General features: G+C 45.1%; 1 protein-coding gene across 2 annotated transcripts in view; it reads left to right on the forward strand.

Moving 5' to 3' along the window:
* LOC101596156 (AFG3-like protein 1) overlaps nt 1–26,336 on the forward strand; it is a 48,157-nt gene continuing 21,821 nt past the window's right edge. The window contains exons 1-8 of one of the 2 annotated variants that reach the window (XM_045130162.1): nt 1–144; nt 11,593–11,680; nt 12,985–13,053; nt 14,549–14,643; nt 18,354–18,503; nt 21,174–21,242; nt 22,576–22,700; nt 23,853–24,123. In XM_045130162.1, the coding sequence (XP_044986097.1) occupies nt 7–144; nt 11,593–11,680; nt 12,985–13,053; nt 14,549–14,643; nt 18,354–18,503; nt 21,174–21,242; nt 22,576–22,700; nt 23,853–24,123 (1,005 nt within the window). In that variant the 5' untranslated portion in view covers nt 1–6. The remainder of the gene's footprint in view (nt 145–11,592; nt 11,681–12,984; nt 13,054–14,548; nt 14,644–18,353; nt 18,504–21,173; nt 21,243–22,575; nt 22,701–23,852; nt 24,124–26,336) is intronic. The other variant, XM_045130168.1, reaches the window with a different exon arrangement.

The following is a 26,336-nucleotide window of genomic DNA, read 5'->3' on the forward strand; positions in this document are numbered from 1 at the left end:
TGGGGGATGTCACAGCGGCTGGTGGCGGCTGCTGGCAGTCGAGCGGTGGTCTGGCCGCTTTCCGTGTTGTGGCGATGCGGCGGCGTCCCAGGAAGCGGCCGGACGGCCGGAATCAGCGCGAGGACCCTTGGTGCCACCCGGCAGGTGAGCGGGGAGCCGCTTCCCGCGAGTTAAGGGTGGCGGCTGGACGGGGGGCAGGAGGGGGGAGGTGCGTCGACGCCGCGGTGACGCCATCTGTGCGCGCCGGCGCGGAGCTGAGCGGAGGGGCGGCCACTTCCTGATGGCAGCCGCCGAGTCCTACCGCTGGTGCCCCTGCCTGGTGGACCTTGTGCCGGCCTCGCCACGCCTTGGCCCTGTAGATCCGAGATGCTCGCTGTCTCCCCGACGTAACTCCCGAAACCGGTTACTTTCTTGCTCGGATCTTGCGCCCAGGGTTCTTCTGCTTTACCTGGCAGAGTTGCCCTTCAAGCCAGCTAGGAGAATGGGTGTGAAAGAGTTTTGTAAATGGTGTTTTTAAATTTTTTTCTTTCTTTATTTGTTTGAGAGTGACAGACAGGGAGAAAAGGAGGGAGGGAGGGAGAGAGAGAATGGGTGCGCCAGGGCCTCCAGCCACTGCAGACGAAATCCAGATACACGTGCCACCTTGTACATCTGGCTTATGTGGGTCCTGGGGAATTGAACCGAGCGCCTTTGGCTTTGCAGGCAGGCGCCTTAACTGTAAGCCATCTCTCCAGCCCATAGTCTACTTCCCTATGCTAGGATGGAGTTGTGCACCACCATGCCCAGTTTAAGTGATGCTGCAGATCAAACTTAGGACTTTTTGCATGCTGGGTTAGCACATTGCCAGTTGAGTCATCTCTCCAGGCATCCTCTTTATTAACTCGTGTGAACACATCTACAGTGGTTTGAGTTAGGTGTCCTTCATAATCTCATGTTTTATTTTTATTTTTTTTTGTTTGTTTTTGATTTTTGAGGTAGTCTCACTCTAGCTGAGGCTGACCTGGAATTCATTATGTAGTCGCAGGGTGGACTTGAACTCACTGCCATCCTCCTACCTCTGTCTCCTGAGTGCTGAGATTAAAGGCGTGTGCTACTGTGCCCAGCTTATGTGTTTTAAATTATTTATTTATTTATTTGTGAGAGAGAAAACACATGGGCATGCCAGGGCCTCCTGCCACTGCAAATGAACTGCAGATACATGGGCCACTTTGTGTGTTTGGCTTTACAAGCAAGCATCTTTAACTACTGAACCATCTCTTTAGTCCCAACTCATGTGTTTTGAATGTTCGATTTCCTCAGCTGGTGGCATTTTGGGACTTGGAGCCTTCCTGGAGGAAGTGTGTTGTTGGGGATGGGCTTATGGGTGTTACAGCCAGCTTCCCTTTGCTAGTGTTTGGCACACTCTCTTGCTGCTGTTGTCCACCTGATGTTGGCCAAGTGGTGATGTTTTCCCCTGTCATTGTAGAGCTTCCCCTTGAGTCTGTAAACCAAAATAAACCCTCTCCTCCTATCACCTGCTTTTGGTTGGGTGCTTTGTGCCAACAACAAGAAGAAAGTAACTTTAACACTGTCCTAGTGAACTGGGCACCATGCACTACTTCTCTCATTACAAGTTCCTTTGGTAATAGTTGTCCTTCCCTATGTTCTTCAGTCCCTCATATTGTTTGTTTGTTTATTTATTTGAGGTAGGGTCTTGCTCTAGCCCAGGCTGACCTGGAATTCATTATGTAGTTGTAGTTGAGAATATATATTCTATATGTATATATATATATTTTTTTTTTGAGGTAGGGTTTCACTCTAGCCCAGGCTGACCTGGAATTCATTATGTAGTTGTAGTTGAGAATATATATATATATATATATATATATATATATATATATATATTTTTTTTTTTTTTTTTTTTTTTTTTTTTCAAGGTAGGGTTTCACTCTAACCCAGGCTGACCTGGAATTCACTATGGAGTCTCAGGGTGGCCTCGAACTCACAGCAATCCTCCTACCTCTGCCTCCCAAGTGCTGGGATTAAAGTCATGTGCCACTACACCCATCTTTTTTTTTTTTTTTTTTTTTTTGAGGTAGGTCCTCACTCTAGTCCAGGCTAACCTGGAATTGAATTCACTATGTAGTCTCTGGGTGGCCTTGAACTCACACAATCCTCCTACCTCTGCCTCCTGAGTGCTGGGATTAAAGGGGTGTGCCCCACACCCAGTTTAAATATTTTAAAATTTATTTAACAGAGAGAGAGAAAGAAAGAGGCAGATAGCGATCATGGGCATGCCAGGGCCTCTAGCCACTGCACACGAGCTCCAGATGCATGCACCACCTGTGCATCTGTCTTATGTGGGTTCCTGGGAAATTGAACGTACTGGGTTCTTAAGCATCACAGGCAAGTGCCTTAACCTCTAAGCCATCTCTCCAGCCCTATACTATATTTATTTGCAAGCAGAAAGAGGGGAGGGGACAGGCCAGGGCCTGTAGCCACTGCAAACAAAGTCCAAACACTTGGGCCACTTTTTGTGCATCTACCTTTACGTAGGAACTGGGGAACTGAACCTGGATTATTAGGCTTTGCAGGCAGGTGCCTTAACCACTGGGCTATCTCCCCAGCTCCCAGTCCCTCATATTCTTGCGGTCTTCAGTCAGTGTCCGTAATGGCACACATGAACCATCCATCAGTGATTGATTACCCTTGTATTGCCTCAGGTTATACAGCTTTTGCCTAAGGAGGGACGGGTAGTTATTTAGTTTCTCTACTCCCATGGCACTCAGGCTGATTCCATCTGCCTCCATGTCCCACAGCCTCATGAGCTAGGCTGTGTTACTCCTTTGAAAGTCTCTTCCCAGTTCATGTAGTGAGGATGCAGAGTACTTTTTTTTTTTTCCCCAAGGCAGTGTCTTGCTCTAGCCCAGGCTGACCTGGAATTCACTATGTAGTCTCTGATTGGCCTCGAATTTATAGACTGCAATCCTCCTACCTCTGCCTCCTCAGTGATGGGATTAAAGGTGTGCATCATCATGTCTGGCTCAGAGTACTTATTGCCAGACTTTCCTGTCCATCACAGAGAAGTCCACACAGCTAATGCTACAGCTTCCTTATGATCCCATACTTGGTAGTTTTAGGGATTGTAGTGTATCCTCTAGTCCACCACACACCTTAGAGGGCATCCCTATACTTGCCGGGAGGACCCCATTCATCAAGAGGCATGCCACCCCATATTATGTAGAGGAAGAGGCCACCATAGGATTTCCCCTAAGGATACTCTCCTTTTGTAATGCTTGGCCTCAGTTGCACGTCTTGTTACCCATTGCTCGGAGTTATAGCTGCCACTGACTACAGCAAGGAAGCACACCATCCCATACCACATAGGGAGAGGTAGCCATTTTGGGATTGCTCCTACAGATGTTTCAGTCCAGGAAATCAGTCTCAGTTGTGTGTCTTATCACCCACAGTAGGGGCCATACAGCCCCTCTTCTCCCACTCACCTTTGGTTCTGTCATTCCCTGTTTAGGATTGTGTGATTTTTTTTTTTTTTAATGGGGAGATGTCTACCCACCCCAGATAAGGCACTGATGACAGACCAGAGAGACAGTTCCATCCAAGACTAGCTTGGGGAGACAGTGAGCTTATTGGAGTTACTTACAGGCATACAAGGTTACTTACCAGAGCACAAGTGTGTCAAAAGCAGTGCATCACCACAAAGTCCACTCCAGTGTGAGGACAATAAAAACTGCATCCCTGGGTGTACTGTACAGCCTAGTCTGCTCAGAAGAGTCCTCTCCCAATGCCTCCTCCCTCCTCCAGGAGGGAGTTTCAATTTGGGAAAATACACATTAGTTTTGTTTCTAGCACTGTCAGTTGAGTCACTTGAGACTATGTTGCATTTCAATGTTGAAGAGCCTGTTAGTGGTCATTTTGTCAGTCATATAGTGAGTGTATACAGATGGTAATGCACAGGCTAACTCCTGAATCACTGAACTGCTGTGGATCTTTTTTTTTTTTTTTTTTTTTTTAATGAGAGAGAGGGGGCGGGAGGGAGGGCAGGCAGGCACCCCAGGGCCTCCAGCACTGCAACCAAACTTCAGACGCATGTGCCACCTGTGTGTATGTACGAGCTTATGCATGCATCACCTTGTATGTCTGGCTTGCATGGGATCTGGGGAGTTGAACACGGGTCCTTAGGCTTCACAGGCAAGTGACTTAACCACTAAGCCATCTCTCCAACTTGACCTCTGGCTTTCTGAAGGAAGGAAGTTGGATGGTCTTTGAGTTTGTTGTGTGACTTTTCTGCGACATGAGAATAAACATCTGTTTACCCCAGATAGGACACCAATGACAGTGGCCAAAGAAACAATTCTACCATAGCCTAGCTTGGTGAATAGTGAGTTTGAGTTACTTATAGGAACATGGGAGATTCAAAGGGAGTTCATTTGTGTTACTTTCAGGAGCATAGGCTCCCTACCCAACTTGCAGCCCGCTCCTCTGGAGAGAGTCTCCCCTCATAGCAACTGTCAACTGCTTTCATTTTTCATTTTCTCTCTCTCTCTCTTTTTTTTTTTGAGGTAGGGTCTCTAGCCCAGCCTGACCTGGAACTCACTATATAGTCCCAGGCTGGCCTTGAGCTCACAGCGGTCCTCCTACCTCTGTCTCCTGAGTGCTGGGATTAAAGGCGTTCAACACCCTGCCCGGCGTTGACTGCTTTCATAATATTTGGGTGTCACCTTGTGAATCTTGCCTTTTAAATTTCCTTAGCATTTAAGTCTTGGGAATCTTCATCTTGGAAGAAATGTTTCAGTTTGGAGGAAGCAGCTCAGAATAGAATTCTCAGTTATTTGTCTTTATCTATGAGACACATTTATTTTTAAAATATTTTTATTTTTATTTATTTATTTTGTTTGTCGAGGCTATCACTCTAGCCCAGGCTAACCTGGAATTTACTATGTAGTCACAGAACTCATGGTGACCCACCTACCTCTGCCTCCCAAGTTCTGGGATTAAAAGGTATGAGCCACTATGCCTGGCTTCTTAAAATGTTTTTATTGTTTATTTGCAAGGTGAGAGAGGGAGGGAGGGAATATGAACATGAATCAGAATGGGTATGCCAGCGCCTCCTGCCACTGAAATTGAACTCCAGATACATGCACCATCTTGTGCATCTGGCTTTATGTGCTTACTGGCCAGCCGAACCCAGGGTGTCAGATTTTGCAAGCAAGTACCTTTAATCACTGTGCCATCTCTCCAGCCCCTAGACATGTTTATTGTTGACATTCTGTTAGCCAGGAGAAGATAGTCACTTTGGCTGATCTCCTTTGAGAGCTTTTTGGCTTATGGGATGAGGGGATCATTCAAAGGATGGTAGGCAATAGCACTGTGCTTTCTGTAGTTGAGGGTTTTTTTTTTTTTTTTCCAGGTAAGGTCTCACTCTGGCCCAGGCTGACCTGGAATTAACTAGGTAATTAACTATGTAGTCTCAGGGTGGCCTTGAATTCACAGCAATCCTCCTACCTCTGCCTCCTGAGTGTTGGAATTAAAGGCGTGCACCACCACACCCAGCCACTAGTTGAGATTTTAGCACTCAGCTCTCAAGTCTATGTTGCTGTCTTCCTTGTGTTTGGTTTTACTTTACAAGCTGCCTGTAACATGTTTTTAATTTTTATTTATTTATTTATTTGAGAGAGAGACAGAGACAGAATGGATGCACCAGGGCCTCCAGCCACTGCAAACTCCAAATGCATGTGCTACCTTGTGCATCTGGCTTACGTGGGTCCTGGGTCATCGAACCTGCCTTTGGCTTTGCAGGCAAGTGCCTTAACCGCTAAGCCGTCCCTCCAGCCCAGCACTCATGTGTTTAGAATTTACATGACATAAGAAAGAGTGAAATAAAAAACAGGTACGTGCATGTTAAGTGGCTAAATGAAGTATGAAGGAAACAGGCAAACAAAGGGAGTGAAGGAGAGAAATGCGATGTGGCATGTTTTCAAGTAGGCTAGTCAGATCCTTGTAGGAATAGAGGGGTAGAGGCAGCCTTGCCAGGTAGGCAGCGTAGATATACTGCCTTGGACCGGTACAGTGGTACAGCTATCAGAGTAAAGATTTAGTGATCTGGGCATAGTGGCACATGCTTTTAATCTCAGTACTCAGGAGGCAGAAGAAGTAGGAGGATCATTGAATTTGAGGCCACCTTGAAACTACATAGTGAATTCCAGGTCAGCCTGGGCTAGAGTGAGACCCTACCTTGAAATTTGCCCCCCCCCCAAAAAAAAAGTAAAACAGCACAGCCAGCAAGGGGGAGGGCTTTGTAAGGCCTTTGGGTGCCAAGTTGTGTGTCAGCAAGACACACATAGGGTCACCTGACACATGATCTGATGGGAAGGAGACCTTGATGTTCCAAATCAGGGCTTGGCTTTGTACATGTATTACCCAGTGGAACAAGCTTCTCTGCTGTGATCTACAGACTGATCAGTAACCAGGTTTCACAAAGGGAGGCTTCCCCAGTGAGAGCCTCGTCTGATCTGATGCTCCCAACCAAACCACAGAAGGACTAAATCATGGATCATGATAACAGCATTGGATATTTTAATGTTTGAGTTACTAAGGAGTTGCACTTTATACCTCTGAGGGCTGCGATGCCACTGGTGCCAGCACTGCCACCTTCCTGGAGTGCTCCTGCAGAGTTCTCATCACACACTGCAGTAACCAATTGTCTTTTTTTTTTTTTTAAAGGGGTAGAGATGCTAGAGAGATGGCTTAATGGTTAAGGCAGTTGCCCCAAAGCCAAAGGACCTAGGTTCGATTCCCCAGGACCCACCTAAAGCCAGATGCACAAGGGGGTATATACATCTGGAATTCATTTGCAGTGGCTAGAGGTCCTTATGTGCCCATTCTCTATCTGCCTTTGCCCTTCTCTCTCCCTTTCTCAAGTAATTAAATAAATAAAATATTTTTAAAAAAAATTAGCAGGGATGGTTCAACATACGCAAATCTATAAATGTAATACATTACATAAATGGGTTGAAGGACAAAAATCACATGATCATCTCATTAGATGCAGAGAAAGCATTTGACAAAATCCAACATCCCTTCATGATAAAAGTCCTACAGAGACTGGGAATAGAAGGAACATATCTCAATATAATAAAGGCTATTTATGACAAGCCTACAGCCAACATATTACTAAATGGGGAAAAACTGGAAGCTTTTCCACTAAAATCAGGAACAAGACAAGGGTGTCCACTGTCCCCACTTCTATTTAATATAGTTTTGGAAGTCTTAGCCATAGCAATAAGGCAAGAGACACACATAAAAGGGATACAAATTGGAAAGGAAGAAATCAAGTTATCATTATTTGCAGATGACATGATTCTATACATAAAGGACCCTAAAGACTCTACTTGCAAGCTGTTAGAGCTGATCAAAACCTACAGCAATGTAGCAGGATACAAAATAAATACACAGAAATCAGTAGCCTTTGTATATGCTAACAACAAACACACAGAGGATGAAATCAGAGAATCACTCCCATTCACAATTGCATCAAAAAAAATAAAATACCTTGGAATAAACCTAACCAAGGAAGTAAAGAATCTATACAATGAGAACTTTAAAACACTCAAGCGAGAAATTGCAGAAGACACTAGAAAGTGGAGAAACATCCCTTGTTCCTGGCTTGGAAGAATCAATATCGTGAAAATGGCAATCTTACCAAAAGCAATCTACACATTTAATGCAATCCCTATCAAAATTCCAAAGGCTTTCTTCATGGAAATAGAAAAAACAATCCAAAAATTCATTTGGAATCACAAAAAACCTCGAATATCTAAAATAATACTGAGCAACAAAAAAGAGGCTGGTGGTATCACCATACCTGATTTTAACCTATACTACAGAGCCACAGTAACAAAAACAGCATGGTACTGGCACAAAAACAGACATGTAGATCAGTGGAACAGAATAGAGGACCCAGATGTAAGCCCAAGTAGCTATAGCCACCTGATATTCGATAAAAATGCCAAAAATACTCATTGGAGAAGAGACAGCCTCTTCAGCAAATGGTGTTTTGAAAACTGGATAAATATCTGCAGAAGGATGAAAATAGATTCTTCTCTCTCGCCATGCACAAGAATTAAGTCCAAATGGATTAAAGACCTTAACATCAGACCGGAAACTTTGAAACTGCTAGAGGAAAAAGTAGGGGAAACCCTTCAACATATTGGTCTTGGCAAAGACTTTCTGAATACAACCCCAATTGCTCAGGCAATAAAACCACAGATTAACCACTGGGACCTAATGAAATTACAAAGATTTTGCACCGCAAAGGACACAGTGAAAAAAGCAAAGAGGCAACCTACAGAATGGGAAAAAATCTTCGCCAGCTATATATCTGATAGAGGATTAATATCTAGGATATACAAAGAACTCAAAAAGTTAACTAATAAGGAATCAAACAAGCCAATCAAAAAATGGGCTAAGGAGCTAAATAGAGAGTTCTCAAAGGAAGAAATACGAATGGCATATAAGCACCTAAAAAAATGTTCTACGTCACTAGTCATCAGGGAAATGCAGATTAAAACTACATTGAGATTCCATCTCACTCCTGTCAGATTGGCCACCATCATGAAAACAAATGATCATAAATGTTGGCGGGGATGTGGAAAAAAAGGAACCCTTCTGCACTGCTGGTGGGAATGCAATCTGGTCCAGCCATTGTGGAAAACAGTGTGGAGGTTCCTAAAGCAGCTAGAGATTGATCTACCATATGACCCAGCTATAGCACTCCTAGGCATATATCCAAAGGACTCATCTCATTTCCTTAGAAGTACATGCTCAACCATGTTTATTGCTGCTCAATTTATAATAGCTGGGAAATGGAACCAGCCTAGATGTCCCTCAACAGATGAGTGGATAATGAAGATGTGGTGGTACATTTATACAATGGAGTTCTACTCAGTGGTAAAGAAAAATGAAGTTATGAAATTTGCAGAAAAATGGATGGACCTGGAAAGTATTATACTAAGTCAGGTAACCCAGGCCCAGAAAGCCAAGCGCCACATGTTCTCTCTCATATGGGGATCCTAGCTACAGATGACTGGGCTTCTGCGTGAGAATGAAAATACTTAGTAGCAGAGGCCAGTAAGTTGAAAAGGAGACATAAAGGGTGGAGAAAGGAAGGGAGGAGGATACTTAATAGGTTGATATTGTATATTTGTAATTACAATGTTTGTAATGGGGAGGTAATATGATTGAGAATGGAATTTCAAACGGGAAAGTGTGGGGGTGGGGAGGGAAGGAATTACCATGGGATATATTTTATAATCATGGAAAATGTTAATAAAAATTAAAAAAAAAAATTAGGCTTGCTAGGTGTGGTGGCACACACCTTTAATCCCAGCACTCGGGAGGCAGAGGTAGGAGGATTGCTGTGAGTTCGAGGCCACCTTGAGACTTTATAGTGAATTCCAGGTTAGCCTGGGCTAGAGTGAGACACTACCTTGCAAAACAAAAAACAAATAAATAAAAAAATTAGGCTGGCATGGTAGTGTGCACCTTTAATCTCAGCACTTGGGAGACCAAGGTAGGAGGGTTGCCATGAGTTCGAGGCCACCCTGAGTCTATATAGTGAATTCCAGGTTAGCCTGGGCTAGAGTGAGACACTACCTTGAATCCCCCTCCCAAAATTTGTTTATTTATTTGCAAGCAGAGCTAGCTAGCTAGTTAGCTAAATAGATAGAATGAGAATGAATGGATACGGGTGTGCTAAGGCCTCTAGCTGCTGCAAATGAATTCCAGATGCATGCACCACCTTGTGCATGTGGCTTTGCATGGGTACTGAGGAATTCAACCCAGGTCATTAGGCTTTTCAGGCAAGCTCCATAACTACCAAGCCATCTCCCCTATCACCAGTTGTCTTTAGTACTTATTTATGTGTGTGTGTGTGTGTGTGTGTGTGTGTGTGTGTGTGTGTATGTGTTATATGGTGTATGCATGTGTGTGCATGCATGCAGATGGGTATACCTGTGCAGAGGCCAAAGGTAAATGTCAGGTCTCCTCTTTCGCTCTTCTTTTTGGTCAGACTGATTGACCAACAAGACCCAGTGGTTTTCCTGTCTAGATCCCTCTCAGCAGCACTGGGGTTACAGGCATGCATGTTTATGCCAGGCTCTTTATGTGAGTGGTAGGAATAGAACTCAGGTCCTCATGTTTGTGCAGCAAGTGTTCTTAACCTGCTGAGCTATCTCCCCAGGCCCATATTTATTTATTTTGAGATTCCTGCTGAACTCATCAACCTCTTGCTTCAGCCAGTGCTGGAATCACAGGCGTGTGCCAGTACACCTGCTGGGCTATTTGTTTTACTTCCTGTCATTTTCCCTCTGCACTGAGGCTGATACCACCTCCTTCGTCAGGCTGTGGTAAGGATCTAATGTTGCTACCTGCCACTGCCCTATAATAGTCACCTTCTCATCTTTGTCTAGATTTTCTGCTGACCCACACCATGGACTCTAAATCTCCATCAAGGTAGTAGTGTCATTGTCACGTAGTCTATGTGAGGGGACAATCCCTTTGATGCTGGATGGTCTACTGTAACCAAGAGGTTTGCTGACAAAAGTCCTTTATCTTGCAGCCTTTGTTTTTGTTGGTTTGGTGTCGCTGACACTTTGTCCTGTTCTCACTTGCTGTTTGCCTTTTCCTCTGACTATGACTTCTTTCCTTCCTCCTCTGCCTCCTGAGATGGGCCACCATGCCTGGCTCTTTTTTTTTTTTTTTTTTTTGTTTGGTTGGTTTTTTGAGGTAGGGTTTCACTCTAGCTCAGGCTGACCTGGAATTCACTCTGTAGTCTCAGGGTGGCCTCAACCTCATGGCAATTCTCCTATCTCTGCCTCCCGAGTGCTGGGATTAAAGGTGTGCGCCACCACACCTGGCTTATTATTATTTTTTTTTTATGAGAGTGTGTGTGTGAGAGAGAAAGCAGATAGAAGGAGAGAGGATGGGGGTGCTAGGACCTCCAGCTGCTACAAATGAACTCCAGACACATGCTCCCCCTTACACATTTGCTTTACATGGGTCCTGGGGAATCGAACCTGGGTCTTTAGGCTTTGCAGGCAAGTGCCTTAACCATTAAGCTGTCTTTCTAGCCCCTGGCTCTTATTTTTAATTTAAAAAATTTTCTGTGTGTGTGCGTGTGTGTATAGTCATGCTACAACACGTTTTCTGTGGTGGTCAGAGGACAACCTTTGGGTTGGTCTTCTCTTTCCACTTCATTTGTGTCAGGGTGTCTCATTGTTCACAGCTTCATTTATAGTCTTCTGGGAAATTCTGTCTCTGCCTTCCATCTTACAGCAGGTGCACTAGGAGTACATAATCTGGTCACATCTTCTAGCTGTTTTATGGGGCCTAGGGATCTGAACTCAGGTACTCAGAGTTGCATGCCAAGTGCTTTATCTACTGAGCCATCTCCCCAACCTGTTTGAACCATATTTAAGTAGGTAAATAAGGACATCAAGCTTCTGCTCCATTTTCTATTCTGTTTGTTGCAGCCATCTGTGAGAATGCTGTGTTGTATTTTGGTAGTGGCTCAGCTAATCATCTCTCTTATTTCAGTGCCACCAGGGGCCTCACTTGCAACAACTGGCTATGCAGGGAAGATTGACTTCACTTTCTCAGTGGCTGTGTTCAAGACCACCCAAAGGTACTAGTATTCATTTAGTCTTCACTACCAGTATGAAGTTTACAGAAACCAGTTTAGGTGTCTCCTCTAGTGACTTAAGAAATGAACCCATTCTCCCTTTTCCAATTTCCGTATTGTGCTACATCACAACACCTCCTCAGCCATTGCCACTTTTTTTTCCCAAGGTAGGATTTTGCCCTAGTCCATGTTGACCCGGAATTTACTATCTAGTCTCAGGGTGGCCTTAAACTCACAGCGATCCTCCTACCTCTGCCTCCAGAGTGCTGGGAATAAAGTCATCCACCACCATGCCTGGCTTGCCATTTTGATATGTGAGTGATACTGGTAAAGACAAATTCAGAAGAATATTGCTTTGCAAGGTTTTATTTATTTATTTATTTATTGTTTTTTCAAGGTATGGTCTTGCTGTAGCCCAGCTGACCTGGCATTCACTATGTGGTCTCAGAGTGGTCTCAAACTCATGGCAATCCTCCTACTTCTGCTTCCCGAGTGTTGAGATTAAAGGTGTGAACCACCACACCTGACTACTTATTATTATTATTTTTTGTTTTATGAGGTAGAGTCTTCTTCTAGCCCAAGCTGACCTGTGTAGTCTCAGGTTGGCCTCAAACTTACAGTGATCCTCCTACCTCAGCTTCCTGAGTGCTGGGATTACAGTCATGTGCTACCATGCCTGGCCTCTTTTTGGTTTCTCTATTTTTGTTATTTTTATTTTATTTGAGAGAGAGAGAAAGAGGCAGATAAAGAGAATGGGTGCACCAGAGCCTTCAGCTGCTGCAAATGAACTTCAGATGCATGTACCACCTTGTGCATCTGTCTTACATGGGTCCTGGGGAATCAAACTTGGGTCCTTGAGCTTTATAGGCAATGCTTTAATCCAGGTTGGCCTTGAACTCACAGTGATCCTTCCACCTCTGCCTCCCGAGTACTGAAATTAAAGGCTTGAGCCACCAAATCTGGCTACTTGACAAATTGTTCAAAAGGTGTGGGAATAAACTTGTTTCTGTATAACTGATTGTGAGGACCCACTCTTCATGACTGGAGACTAAAGCAGATGCTGTACAGACCATAGTGATCTTGGAGTGTATTAGTTTACTTTGGAGACCTTTTGTCTCCACAGAGTAGGTGCTTCCAAGTCCTTGACCCAAGACCTAGGGCTACGTGCTGCTTTTGTTGAGTAGGAAAGACAGAAGGGAATGCTGACTCCTTGTTTTCTGTGTACTGGTTTGACTTTCTTGTTGCTTTTATGAGTGTGATTATTTTTTCTCTTAAAAATACTAGAACCTCTCCCTTTTGTCCCTAAGGGTTTGAGAAATTTTTTAAGAAGAGTGGACAAAGCGCAGACTCAGAAAATTCATCAGCTCCAAAACCAGGTACAGGGGCCAGTTGAATAAATTATTAATAATTTTTTTTTTTTGGGGGGGGGTTTTCGAGGTAGGGTCTCACTCTAATCCAGGCTAACCTGGAACTAGCTATGTAGTCTAAGGGTGGCCTTGAACTCACGGTGATCCACCTACCTCTGCCTCCCAAGTGCTGGGATTAAAGGCGTGCGCCACCACGCCCGGCACAATAATTTTTTTTATTTACTTATTTGAGAGAGAGAAGGAGGGAGGGAGGGAGTGAAGGTGGTGGGGGAGAGAGAGAGAGAAAGAAATGGGGATGCCAGGACCTCTAACCACTGCAAATGAACTCCAGACACATGTGCTACCTTGTTTATTTGGCTTTACATGGGTACTGGAGAATTGAACCTGGATCCTTTTGCTTTGCTGGCAAGCACTTTAACTGCTAAGCCATCTCTTCAGTCCCCCCACTTTTATTTAATACAGTAATGAAAGTCTTAGCTATAGCAATAAGACAAGAGACAAATAAAAGGGATACAAATTGGAAAGGAAGATGTAAAGTCACCATTATTCTCAGATGATATGATTCTATACATAAGGGACCCTAGAGATTACCAGCAAACTGTTTGAACTGATAATTTGGACAACGTAGCAGGATACAAAATTAACACACAGAGCCAAGTGTGGTGGCACACACGTTTAATCCCAGTACTCAGGAGGGAGAGGTAGGAGGATCACTGTGAGTTCAAGGCCACCCCGAGACTACATAGTGAAGTCCAGGTCAGCCTGGGCTAGAGCAAGACCCTACCTCAAAAAACAAAAACAAACAAACAAAAAAATTAACACACAGAAATCAGAAATCTTATATTCAACAACAAACATGCCAAGGTTGAAATCAGGGAAAGGTTCTATTCACAATGGCAAATAAATAAATAAATAAATAAATAGCTAGAGAGATGGCATAGCAGTTGCCTTGCAAAAGCCCAAGGACCAGAGTTTGATTCCCCAGTATCCACATAAAGCCATATGCACAGAGTGGTGCATGCTTTTGAAGTTTGCAGTGGCTAGAGGCCCTGGTACACCCATTCTTATTCTCTGTGTGTGTGTGTGTGTGTCTCAGTCTCTGTCTCAAATAGAAACATTTTTAAAAATTGGAGGAGGGGAAGCCAAGTGTGGTGATGCACATATTTAATTCCAACACTTGGTTAGGTAGAGGTAGGAAGATTGTTAGGAATTTGAGGCCAGCCTGGGACTACAAAGTGAGTTTCAGGTGAGCCTGGGCTGGAGTGAGACCCTACCTTGAAAAAAGCTTTAAAAAAAAGAAGCCTGCAAAGTGAAATTTGGAAGGTTTTAGTTGTATCTTAATGTACATTCCTGTAGTATCTCCTAGCCTCCTTTCCTTATTTCCCAAAGACACCAAGGTAAGAGAAATTTGATTGGAAAATGTTTTCTGTTCTTTAAATTCTCTTTAATTCACTTCCTCTGGAAGAATTATATATAAAGTGACATCACATTGGTTTTATCTTAGAAACTGGAGAGACGAAGAATTCTGGGCCTGGAGGAGATGGAGGCAAGAGAGGAGGGAAGCGGGATGATTTCTCCTGGTGGAAACGGATACAGAAGGTTTGTGTGCTGCATTTTAGGACCAGATGCAAACATGCTGTCACTTTTCTAAAAGATACAGTTGCTGAGACTCTCTATTGTCCCTGCTGCAAGGACAAAATTACTTAGGTTGGGTACTTTGTGAACAGCATAAATTTATTGACAAATATGGTAGTTGGAAAGGCCAAGATTGGCCTGGTGTGGTGGCACACACCTTTAATCCCAGCACTCCGGAGGCAGAGGTGGGAGGATTGCCATGAGTTTGTGGCAACCCTGACACTACATAGTGAATTCCAGGTCAGCCTGAGCCAGAGTGAGACCTTACCTAGGAAAAAGAAAAAGAAGAGGAAAAAAAGGCCAAGATCATGGTGCCAGAATGATTAGTGTTTGTGTATGGAGGGTATGATCTCCGCCGTCACAGTGTGTGCGTGTCGTGGTCTCTGCTCTCAGTGTGTGCGTGTCATGGTCTCTGCTCTCACCGTGTGCGTGTGTCGTGGTCTCTGCTCTCACCGTGTGCGTGTGTCGTGGTCTCTGCTCTCACAGTGTGTGCGTGTCGTGGTCTCTGCTCTCACAGTGTGTGCATGTGTCGTGGTCTCTGCTCTCACAGTGTGTGCGTGTCATGGTGTCTGCTCTCACAGTGTGTGCGTGTCATGGTCTCTGCTCTCACAGTGTGCATGTGTCGTGGTCTCTGCTCTCACCGTGTGCGTGTGTCATGGTCTCTGCTCTCACCGTGTGCGTGTGTCGTGGTCTCTGCTCTCACAGTGTGTGCGTGTCATGGTCTCTGCTCTCACCGTGTGCGTGTGTCATGGTCTCTGCTCTCACCGTGTGCGTGTGTCATGGTCTCTGCTCTCACAGTGTGCGTGTGTGTCGTGGTCTCTGCTCTCACAGTGTGTGCGTGTCATGGTGTCTGCTCTCACAGTGTGCATGTGTCGTGGTCTCTGCTCTCACAGTGTGCATGTGTCATGGTGTCTGCTCTCACAGTGTGCATGTGTCGTGGTCTCTGCTCTCAGTGTGTGCGTGTCATGGTCTCTGCTCTCACAGTGTGCGTGTGTCATGGTCTCTGCTCTCACCGTGTGCGTGTGTCATGGTCTCTGCTCTCACCGTGTGCGTGTGTCGTGGTCTCTGCTCTCACAGTGTGTGCGTGTCGTGGTCTCTGCTCTCACCGTGTGCGTGTGTCATGGTCTCTGCTCTCACCGTGTGCGTGTGTCATGGTCTCTGCTCTCACAGTGTGCGTGTGTGTCGTGGTCTCTGCTCTCACAGTGTGTGCGTGTCATGGTGTCTGCTCTCACAGTGTGCATGTGTCGTGGTCTCTGCTCTCACAGTGTGCATGTGTCGTGGTCTCTGCTCTCACAGTGTGCATGTGTCGTGGTCTCTGCTCTCACAGTGTGCATGTGTCATGGTCTCTGCTCTCACAGTGTGTGCGTGTCATGGTCTCTGCTCTCACAGTGTGTGCGTGTCATGGTCTCTGCTCTCACAGTGTGTGCGTGTCATGGTGTCTGCTCTCACAGTGTGCATGTGTCGTGGTCTCTGCTCTCACAGTGTGCATGTGTCGTGGTCTCTGCTCTCACAGTGTGCGTGTGTCGTGGTCTCTGCTCTCACAGTGTGCATGTGTCGTGGTCTCTGCTCTCACCGTGTGCGTGTGTCATGGTCTCTGCTCTCACCGTGTGCGTGTGTCATGGTCACTGCTATCACAGTGTGCGTGTGTGTTGTGGTCTCTGCTCTCACAGTGTGTGCGTGTCATGGTCTCTGCTCTCACCGTGTGCGTGTGTCATGGTCTCTGCTCTCACCGTGTGCGTGTGTCATGGTCTCTGCTCTCACCGTGTGCGTGTGTCGTGGTCTCTGCTATCACAGTGTGCGTGTGTGTTGTGGTCACTGCTCTCACCGTGTGTGTGTCGTGGGCTCTGCTCTCACCATGTCTGTGGAGTGCCTGGTCTCTGCTCTCTAGGTAATTTTCATGTTATTTTGCATGCTTATTTGGCGAGAGGGTACAGTGCTATGTCTTCATGTGGCAGGAAGGGAAAATAATCTCTTCCTCGGCATGCACCTTACCCGCTAAGCTACCTCTCCTGCCCTCCCTCTGGTCTTTTACTATTAGGGCACACATTTGATACATAAAGATGGAGCCTTCGTGACTTTTAATCACTTCCCAAAGAGTCTACATCTTAATGCCATTCCTTTGGGAATTGAATTCCGGCTTAAATTTCAAAGCAAATGCCTTTAACTGCTGATTCATCTCTCCAGCCCTCTTTGCATGAATTTTGGAAGAACATATATATTCATAGCAGTGTCTACTTGTTTCGGGCTGAACTGATGGATTATAGAGACCCAGAAATGAATTCATTAAAATGTATCAAGATTTCTCTTTGAATTATCAGAGACTGAGATCAAAGAGAACCCCTGCATGACAGCTGCACAGGCAGAGATCTTCTTTGGCTTTCTGCTTCTGGGGTATTGGGTGAGCTGTAGGTTTAGTTTTTGCAGGGTTTTTTTTTTTAGAGATTTTTTTTTTTTTTTTTTTTCCAGAGGTAGGGTCTCACTCTAGCCCAGGCTGACCTGGAATTCACTATGGAGTCTCAGGGTGGCCTTGAACTCACAGCAATCCGCCTACCTCTGCCTCCCGAGTGCTGGGATTAAAGGCGTGCACCACCACGCCCGGCTTTTTTTAGAGATTTTTATTTATTTGTTTGAGAGTGACAGAGAGAGAAAGAGGCAGATAGAGACCGAGAGAGAGAACGGGCGCACCAGGGCTTCCAGCTGCTGCAAATGAACTCCAGATGTGTGTGCCCCCTTGTGCATCTGGCTAATGTGGGTCCTGGGGAATCGAGCCTTGAACTGGGGTCCTTAGGCCTCACAGGCAAGTGCTTAACTGCTACACCATCTCTCCAGCCCAGTTTTTGCAGGTTTTTATTCCTAAGAGGAATGTTTCAGCCTCACCATGTATCAGGCCTTGACCGCATAGTTCAGAAAGAGAGGCTTTAAGCCAGGCATGGTGGCGCACGCCTTAATCCCAGCACTTAGGAGGCAGAGGTAGGAGGATTGCCATGAGTTTGAGGCCACCCCGAGACTACCGAGTGAATTCCAGGTTTCCAGGTCAGCCTGGGCTAGAGTGAGACCCTACCTCAAAAAGAGAGACAGAGAAGGGGGAGGGGAAGGCTTTGAAGCTGAACGTGGTTGTGCGTGCCTTTAATTTCAACACATGGGAGGCAAAGGTAGGAGGATTGCTGTGAGCTCAAGGCCACCCTGAGACTACGTAGTAAATTCCAGGTCACCCTGGGCTAGAGTGAGACCCTACCTTGAAAAACCAAAGGGGGGAAAAGTTTTTAAAAAGAGAGTGTTTAGATGACTTCTATTAACATCCAAAGGAAAAAATGGCCATTTTCTTTTTCTTTCTTTCTTTTTTTTTTTTTGAGGTAAGGTCTTACTGTAACCCAGGCTAACCTGGAATTCACTATGTAGTCTCAGGATGGCCTTGAACTCAACAGCAATCCTCCTACCTCTGCCTCCTGAGTGCTGGGATTAAATGCATATACCACCATGCCCAGCTAAAATTGCCATTTTCAGAAAGATATCATAGGCCTGGGGTGTAGTTCCATGGCAGAACACTTGCTTAGCATATACAAGGCCTTGGTTTTAGTCTTCTGACCAAAGGAAAAACAAAATAAGCAAACAAAACCCCAGTTTATTTCTCATTTACCAGGAAAATGAAAATGTTATCTTTTCTTCTTCCATAGGGGGAGTTTCCTTGGGATGACAAGGATTTCCGAAATCTTACCATTTTGGGATCAGGTGTTGCTGTGGGATTTTTCTATTTGTATTTTCGAGATCCCGGAAAAGAAATAACCTGGAAGCACTTTGTGCAGTATTACCTGGCTAGAGGTCTGGTAAGGAAATCACAGTCTGTCTACCCAGCGAAGAGGGTGCTGAGCCTATGGTTTGTGATCTCCTGAAGGAGCTGTGAGCTGTGGGAGGGCCAGGTCAGCCTAGTGTGTGGTGGATGTCGTGGGTGGATGAGCAGCCTGGTTTGGGGCCTGGTCCAGACACAGGAACTTCCTAGGAAACACTGCAGTAGAACACTGACCTGCTTTCTGCTGGACGGAACTTGACATTATGTCTTTTAGCCTCATTTTCTAAGACTTAGCTTGCTTGTCCAGTGATCTTTGAATTTATGTTGTCTTTTTATTTTATTTATTTGAACAAGCTAGAGAGAGAGAGAGAGAGAATGAATGAGAGAGAATGAATGGGTGCATGGGTGTGTCAAGGCCTCCAGCCATTGCAGCAAGCTCCAGATGCATGTACCACCTTGTGCATCTGGCTTACATGGGTACTGGGGAATTGAACCTGCTTCCTTAGGCTTTGCAGGCAGACGCCTTAACTGCTAAGCCATCTCTCCAGCCCTTGAATTTCATTCTCATATCTGATTCAGATCTTTTCTCTCCCCTTACTGTACTGGTCCATGCTGATCAGCCCTGGAAAATGGGGCTAGGCTTACTGCATGTGGTACCAGCAAAGCCCTCTCTCATCCTTCCTAGAATGTGGGTTTTTTTCATCTGGAGGCTGAGACTGGGTGAAGTAATGCTCAAGATTCATTGTAAATTTAAGTAGGAGCAAATTTCCTGCCCCTCAGTTGCCCTCAGAAGAGTGCTAAATGTTGTGCTGCTTAGGTATGAACTCATTTTATAGCATCTGTAGGACACTCCTGTTTCCCACCAAGGTTCATGGCCAAGGGCTTTTTGTCTGACCACAGGACACAAGCCTCTTGAGGTGCATGGCATCTGTCCTTCAGTACTGGGGCAGAGCTGCTGCAATCCTCTCCTGCCCATGGCACTTGAGAGTGTATTGTGATGCGGGTGGGACAGATGTGTTGAGCCCAAGATGCCTTCCTGTGAGTATAGTTAGTTCATGGGCAGATTCCAGAGCTTTCTTGACTTTCCTAAGTGTGTGACATGGTCTACAAAGATGCTACTGTATTGCAGTTAGGCCATTCCTCACTAATGAACATGCTCCTATTAGTCATAGAATCCTAAGGCTTTATTTGATTTCTTAATTTAAATAAATTTTTATTTATTTGAGAAAGTGACAGATGCAGACACAGGGGGAATGGGTATGGGTATGTCAAGACTCCTGCCAGATGCTTGTGTCACTTTGTGCATCTGGCTTTATGTGGGTATTAGGAAATTGAACCCCAGCCATCAGGCTTTGCAAGCAAGTACTTTCATAGCTCAGCAATCTCACCAGCTTTTCATTTAGTTTCTAAGAGAAATTGTGTTGCACTGGTTTAGGATGGATAGCAAAGAGAAGAACAGTGCTGTCATACTTAACAAATGGGTTCCACCCTCAACTTGGGATTTCTTTTCTTCCTTTTAAAATATTTTCATTTATGAGAGAGAGAGAGAGAATGGGCATGGCAGGGCTTCCAATCACTGCAAACTCCAGATGCATGCTCCACCTTGTGCATCTGGCTTACATGGGTCCTGGGGAATCAAACTGAGGTCCTTTGGCTTTGCAGGCAAGTGCCTTAACCACTAAGCCATTTCTCTGCCCATTCTTTCTTTCTTTTTTTTTTTTTTCCCTAGGGATTTTTTTTCCCCTCACTCTAGCTCTGGCTGTCCTTGAACTCACAGCTCACAGTTATCCCTCTATATCTGCTTCCCAAGTCCAAGTGCTGGAATTAAAGGTGTGCACCACTATGTTCATCCTTTTTTTTTTTTTTTTTTTTTTTGATGTAGGGTCTTGCTGTAGTCCAGGGTGATTTGGAATTCATTATGTACTCTCAGGCTGGCCTTGAACTCATAGCGATCCTCCTACTTCTGTCTCCTGAGTGTTGGGATCAAAGTCATGTGCCACCAGGCCCAGCATCTTATTTATTTACAAGGAGAACTCCAGATGCATGTGCCACTTTGTGCACCTGGCTCTACGTGAATACTGCATAATCAAACCTGGGTTGTTAGGCTTTACAGGCAAGCGCCTTAACCATTGAACAATCTCTCTAGTCCTATTGTTGTTTTTGAGACATAGTCTCACTCTGTAGCTTAGGTTAGCCTTGAACTCAAGGCTGTTTTCCTGCCTTCCAAATGCTAGAATTATAGGCATGAGCCACCATGCCCAGGCATCTTCTCCCTAATTCTCAGGGCCACATTTTAGCCTGCTGGCAGCTCATGAACCTCTGGGATTACTTTTATCCTCACTGATAACTTTTTTTTGCACCTATAGCTGGGTGGACAGAACATTTCTGAATTGGATCTTCGTCTAAAATTGTGCTGTGCTGTCAGTGTAAGACTCATTTGTATTCTTTTGGAGTTTTAGGTCAGTCTGGAGTAGGGCCACATGTACCACATTATAGAAACTTATCTTGGATTGGTCTTATTTCTTAAGATGGAAATGATTCAGATTCCAGACTAAACTATCCAAGATAGCAGGAAAACAAAACTTGGCCTGGGCTGCAGGGGATTAAGCTGTCTCTAGGATGCAGGTGAGCCTGTGGCTGTCCTGCCTATGATTGAGAGTCCTGCTTACTGCTTTAGCTGTTCTGACTGCTTTTCTCATTTTCCTAGGTGGATCGGCTAGAAGTTGTAAACAAGCAATTTGTGCGTGTTATTCCTACCCCCGGGACATCTTCAGAGGTGAGGAGTGGGTTTAAGGCCAAGTGTTCTAGATATATGTTTTTAAAGTTTTATTATTTTAAATTTTTATTTACTTATTTACTTGTTTGTGTGTGTGTGTGCGCGCGCGCGCGCGCGCGCAGGTGGGGGGGGATGAATGGGTGTATCATGGCCTCTAGCCACTGCAAACTAACTCCAGACCCATGTACCACCTTGTGCATCTGGCTTATGTGTGTACTGGGAAATGGAACCTTAGACTTTGCAGGCAAGCACCTTAATTGCTAGGCCAGCTGTCCAGCCCTGTTTGTTTATTTTATAAAAAGGTTGCACTCTTAGACCCCCTTACCCCTGCCCCTATTCTGCTGAGTTCTTCTTTGGTGGGGTTATTGGTATTCATTGTGGGAACCAAGAGGCCTCAGTCAGTCTCGGCCGGGGGGGGGGGATTTATTTATTTATTAGAGACAGGGAGGGAGATAGAGAGAGATAGGGAGAGAATGGGCATACCATGGCCTCTAACCACTGCAAATGAACTCCAGACACATGCACCACTATGTGTATCTGGCTTATGTAGGACCTGGAGAATTAAACCTGCATCCCTAGGCCTCACAGAAGCGCCTTAACTGCTACACCATATTTCCAGTCCATATATAAATATACATATGTACATATATAAATACATATGTGTGTGTGTGTATGTATGTGTGTATGTATGTGTGTATATATACACACATACATACACACACACACATACATATATACTTTTGAGGTAGGGTCTCTCGCTAGCCAAGGCTGACCTGGAATTCACTATGTATTCTCAGGATGGCCTCAAACTCACAGTGATCCTCCTACTACATCTGCCTCCCATATGCTGGCATTAAAGGTGTGCCCCACCAAGACTGGCTTCAAACCCTCTCTTTTTTAACTATGTGTAAGGCCTGGTGGGTGCTGGAATTAAGGGTTTACGCCACCACGTCCAGCTCAGGAGTCCTTATTAAAAGAACTGTAATTGTTTTGTCAAGTATAAGAACATTGTGGAAGAGCTTGGCAGTGTGAGAGGCAAGAATAAGAGGTAAAGACAAAGATGAAGAACTTGCAGTTGTTAAAGCATTGTGCACTTCCTCTAGAACTTGCACTGTTGTGTGACCAGAATTGAAGAAGCACCTGTTGTCTCCATAGTTACGTTTGGAGCTCGCCTTAGGGTAGGGTTTAGGTGTGTAGAGGTCAGAGCTAGGGGAAGGAGGTTTAGCTGGACGAGGAGTCAGAACATGAGAACACAGACTGTGGACAGCTATGCATGTAAACGCAAATCTCTGGTACACATGGTATAACCTCAACTTGCTCTTGGCTTCTGCAGAAGTACGTGTGGTTTAACATTGGCAGTGTTGACACCTTTGAGCGGAACTTGGAGTCTGCTCAGTGGGAATTGGGGGTCGAGCCCAGCAACCAAGCTGCAGTAGTCTACACTACTGAGAGTGATGGGTGAGTTCTGGGGATCGGGAAGAGGATGGGAGACTCTAGTCTAGGGTGTCTGATTATGAACACAAACAAAAAGGCATTGTTTAACATATTTTGGAGTGTGCTTCTTTTCAGTATATAGTAGGCATATACTAATATTTACAATGTTAGTAGTAAAAGAATATTTGTTAAATCTGGGTTTTTTTTTGGGGGGGGGTTAGTGCCTTTCTGTAGCCTCAGATTGACCTGGGATTCACTGTGTAGTCTTAGGGTGGCCCTGAACTCACAGCAGTCCTCCTATCTCAGTCTCCCAAGTGCTAGGATTAAAGACATGCACCACCATGTCCAGCTGGTCTGTTTTTTTTTTTTAATTTGATTTGATTTATGAGAAACAGTGAGTATGGGCATTGCCAAAGCCTCTTGCTGCTGCAAATGAACTCTAACACATGTGCCTCCAAATAGGTACTGGGGAATCAAACCTGGGCCAACAGCTTTGCAAGCAAGCTCTTTACCTGCTAAGCCATCTCCCCAGCCTATTTTTACTTTTTCGGTCTTTTGAGGTAGGGTCTTGTTCCAGCCCAGGACGACCCAGAGTTCACTATATAGTCTTAGGGTGGCCTTGAACTCACAGTGATCTTCCTACCTCTCTCTGCCTCCTGAGTGCTAGGATTAAAGGTGTGCACCACCATGCCTTTTATTTTTATTTTGGTTTTGTTTTTTTTTTTTTCTTTTTCAAGGTAGGGTCTCACTCTAGCCCAGGCTGACCTGGAATTCACTATGGAGTCTCAGGGTGGCCTCGAACTCACGGCGATCCTCCTACCTCTGCCTCCCGAGTGCTGGGATTAAAGGCGTGCGCCACCACTCCCGGCCTTTTATTTTTATTTTAAAAAAGGTATTAGGTAGTGCTGAGGCTGGGGTTCCTGAGGGAGGGCCGTGACCAAGGCTTTGCCAGGGCTTCCTGCTTACCGGCTGGAGCTGTAGCCTTTTCCTGGTGGCCGGGGAAATAGAGCACCATTGGCACTGGGCAGGTCATTTCTGCAGGCAGACTTTGGGACATTTTGAAAGAAACTGCCCCTTTTTGCAATGAAAGTCCTAGAGCAGTCTGCTGCTCCTTGACTAGCTGGTTCTTACCTGTCTCTGAGTTAATATGACAAATGTTTTTCTTGGATTTTGTAGCTCTTTCCTCCGGAGCCTGTTGCCCACCTTGCTCCTGGTTGGCATCCTCCTCTATGCTGTGCGAAGGGGCCCAATGGGGGCTGGGCGTGGTGGGCGAGCAGGAGGCCTATTCAGCGTTGGTGAGACGACAGCCAAGATCTTAAAGAACAACATTGGCGTGCGATTTGCAGATGTAGCTGGCTGTGAAGAAGCCAAGTTGGAAATTATGGAGTTTGTGAATTTCTTGAAGAACCCAAAGCAGTATCAGGACTTAGGAGCCAAAATCCCAAAGGTATGGATTGAGGAAGGAGCAGCGCCCTGGGCTGTGAGGCAAAGCTAAAATAACCAGGTGTGGTGGCACACGCCTTTAATCCCAGCACTCAGGAGGCAGAGGTAGGAGGATCACTGTGATTTTGAGATCAGTCTGGTCTACAGAATGAGTGCCAGGTCAGCCTGAGCTAGAGTCAGACGCAACCTCAAAAAAGGGTCGGGAGCATGGTGGCACTGGAGAGATGGCTTAGTGGTTATGGTGTTTGCTTGCCAAGCTTAAGGACCCAGGTTCAATTCCCCAGTGCTCACATAAGCAAGATGCACAAGGTGGCATATGTTTCTGGAGTTTGTTTGCTGTGGTCAGGAGGCCCTAACATGCCTCTTTATCTCATCTGCCTCTTTTTCTCTCTCAAATGAATAAATAAAAAAAATTTTAAAACAGCTAAATGCTGTGGTTCACAGGAGAAAAATACTTGAAAAGTTATTTTTTTCCCCTCTGAATCTGTATTACTCTTGATGAGGGCAGAGAATGGAATAGCATCTGCAGAGCAAACAGTGAAGTCCTCATGCAGTAAGTCCAGCACTTGGGAGACTCCAGCAGGAACACTGTTTTGAATTCTAGGCCACATAGTTCATGGCTAGCCTGAGCTACAGAAAACAGACTACCAGGGTTGGAGAGATGGTTTAGTGGTTAAGGGACTTGTCTGTGAAGCCCAAGGACCCAGGTTTTGGTTTCCCAGTACCTACATAAGCCAGATGCACAAGGTGGCACATGCATCTGGAGTTCTTTTGCAGTGGCTGAAGGTCCTGGTGCACTCATTTTCTCTTTACACCTTCCTCTCTCTCTTTTTGTTTGTTTTCTTGAGGTAGAGTTTCACTATAGCTCAGGCTGACCTGGAATTCACTATGTAGTCACAGGGTGGCCTCAAACTCATGGTGATCCTCCTACCTGTGCTTCCCAAGTTCTAAGATTAAAGGTAGGCTCCACCACACCTGGCTCTCTCTTTCTCTTAAAAATAGATAGGTAGGTAGATAGATATAGAAGGGCTGGAGTGGTGGCTTAGTGATTAAGGCACTTGCCTGGGAAGCCTAAGGACACATGGTCGACTATCCAGATCCCATGTAAGCCAGATGCACAGTGGTGCAAGGTTGCACACGTGTAGAGTTTGAATGCAGTAGCTGGAGGCCCTGGCGTGACCCCTCTCTCGCTCTCTCTTCCCTTTCCTCTTTCTCTGTCAAATAAATAACTAAAAAAATATATATATTTAAAAATTACCCAAAAAAGGGGGGGCTGGAGAGGTGGCTTAGCACTTAAGGCACATGTCTGCGACTCAGGTTTAATTCTGCAGGTCCCACATAAGCCGGATGCACATGGTGGTGCATGCATTTGCAGTGGTCAGAGGCTCTGGTGTGCCCATTCTCACCTTTTCTCTCTCTCCTTGTCTGAAATAAATAAAAATAAATCCTTAAAAATGGAAAACAGACCAACAAACAAACCCATCATAACAAACACATGCAATAACTGACTTTTTCTTTTTTGGTTTTTCGAAGTAGAGTCTCACTCTAGCCCAGGCTGACCCGGAATTCACTATGTAGTCTCAGGGTGGCCTGGAACTCACAACAATCCTCCTACCTCTGCCTCCTGAGTGTTGGGACTAAAAGGTGTACACCACCAAGCCCAGCTGAAAATAATTTTTTGTTTTGTTTTAGTTTTAGTTTTGTTTTTTTTGAGGTAGTGAGTTCTAGCTCAGGCTGACCTGGAATTCACCATGTACTCTCAGACTGGTCTCAAACTCATGATGATCCTCCTACTTCTGCCCCCTGAGTACTGGGATTAAAGGTGTGTGTCACTATGCCTGGCAGCAATCATTTTTTGTTAGTTGAGGCAGGATCTCATGTAACCCAAGCTAGCCTCAAATTCTGTATATGACCAAGGATGACCTTGAACTCTTATCTCCACTTGTTAAGTGTGTGTCACTGTGCCCAGATACAATTCCTTCCTTCCTTTTCTTCAGATACAATTCTTAAAATTCTTTTTGTTGTTTGTTTTTTTTTTGTTTTTTTTCCAACTATGACTTTATTTATATTACTGTGCTTAAGTTACATGGACAAGACAACCAAGCTGTTCTTCCCCGTGTCAGAAAGTTTCCGATCAAGATAATTCTGTGATGATGAGCACCAGCATGGTGACATCTTTGGGTCAAGACTGACAAAGAAGAATGGGCTCTGTTTACA

Source organism: Jaculus jaculus, chromosome 1 (assembly GCF_020740685.1).
Source record: "Jaculus jaculus isolate mJacJac1 chromosome 1, mJacJac1.mat.Y.cur, whole genome shotgun sequence".
Taxonomy (NCBI): domain Eukaryota; kingdom Metazoa; phylum Chordata; class Mammalia; order Rodentia; family Dipodidae; genus Jaculus; species Jaculus jaculus.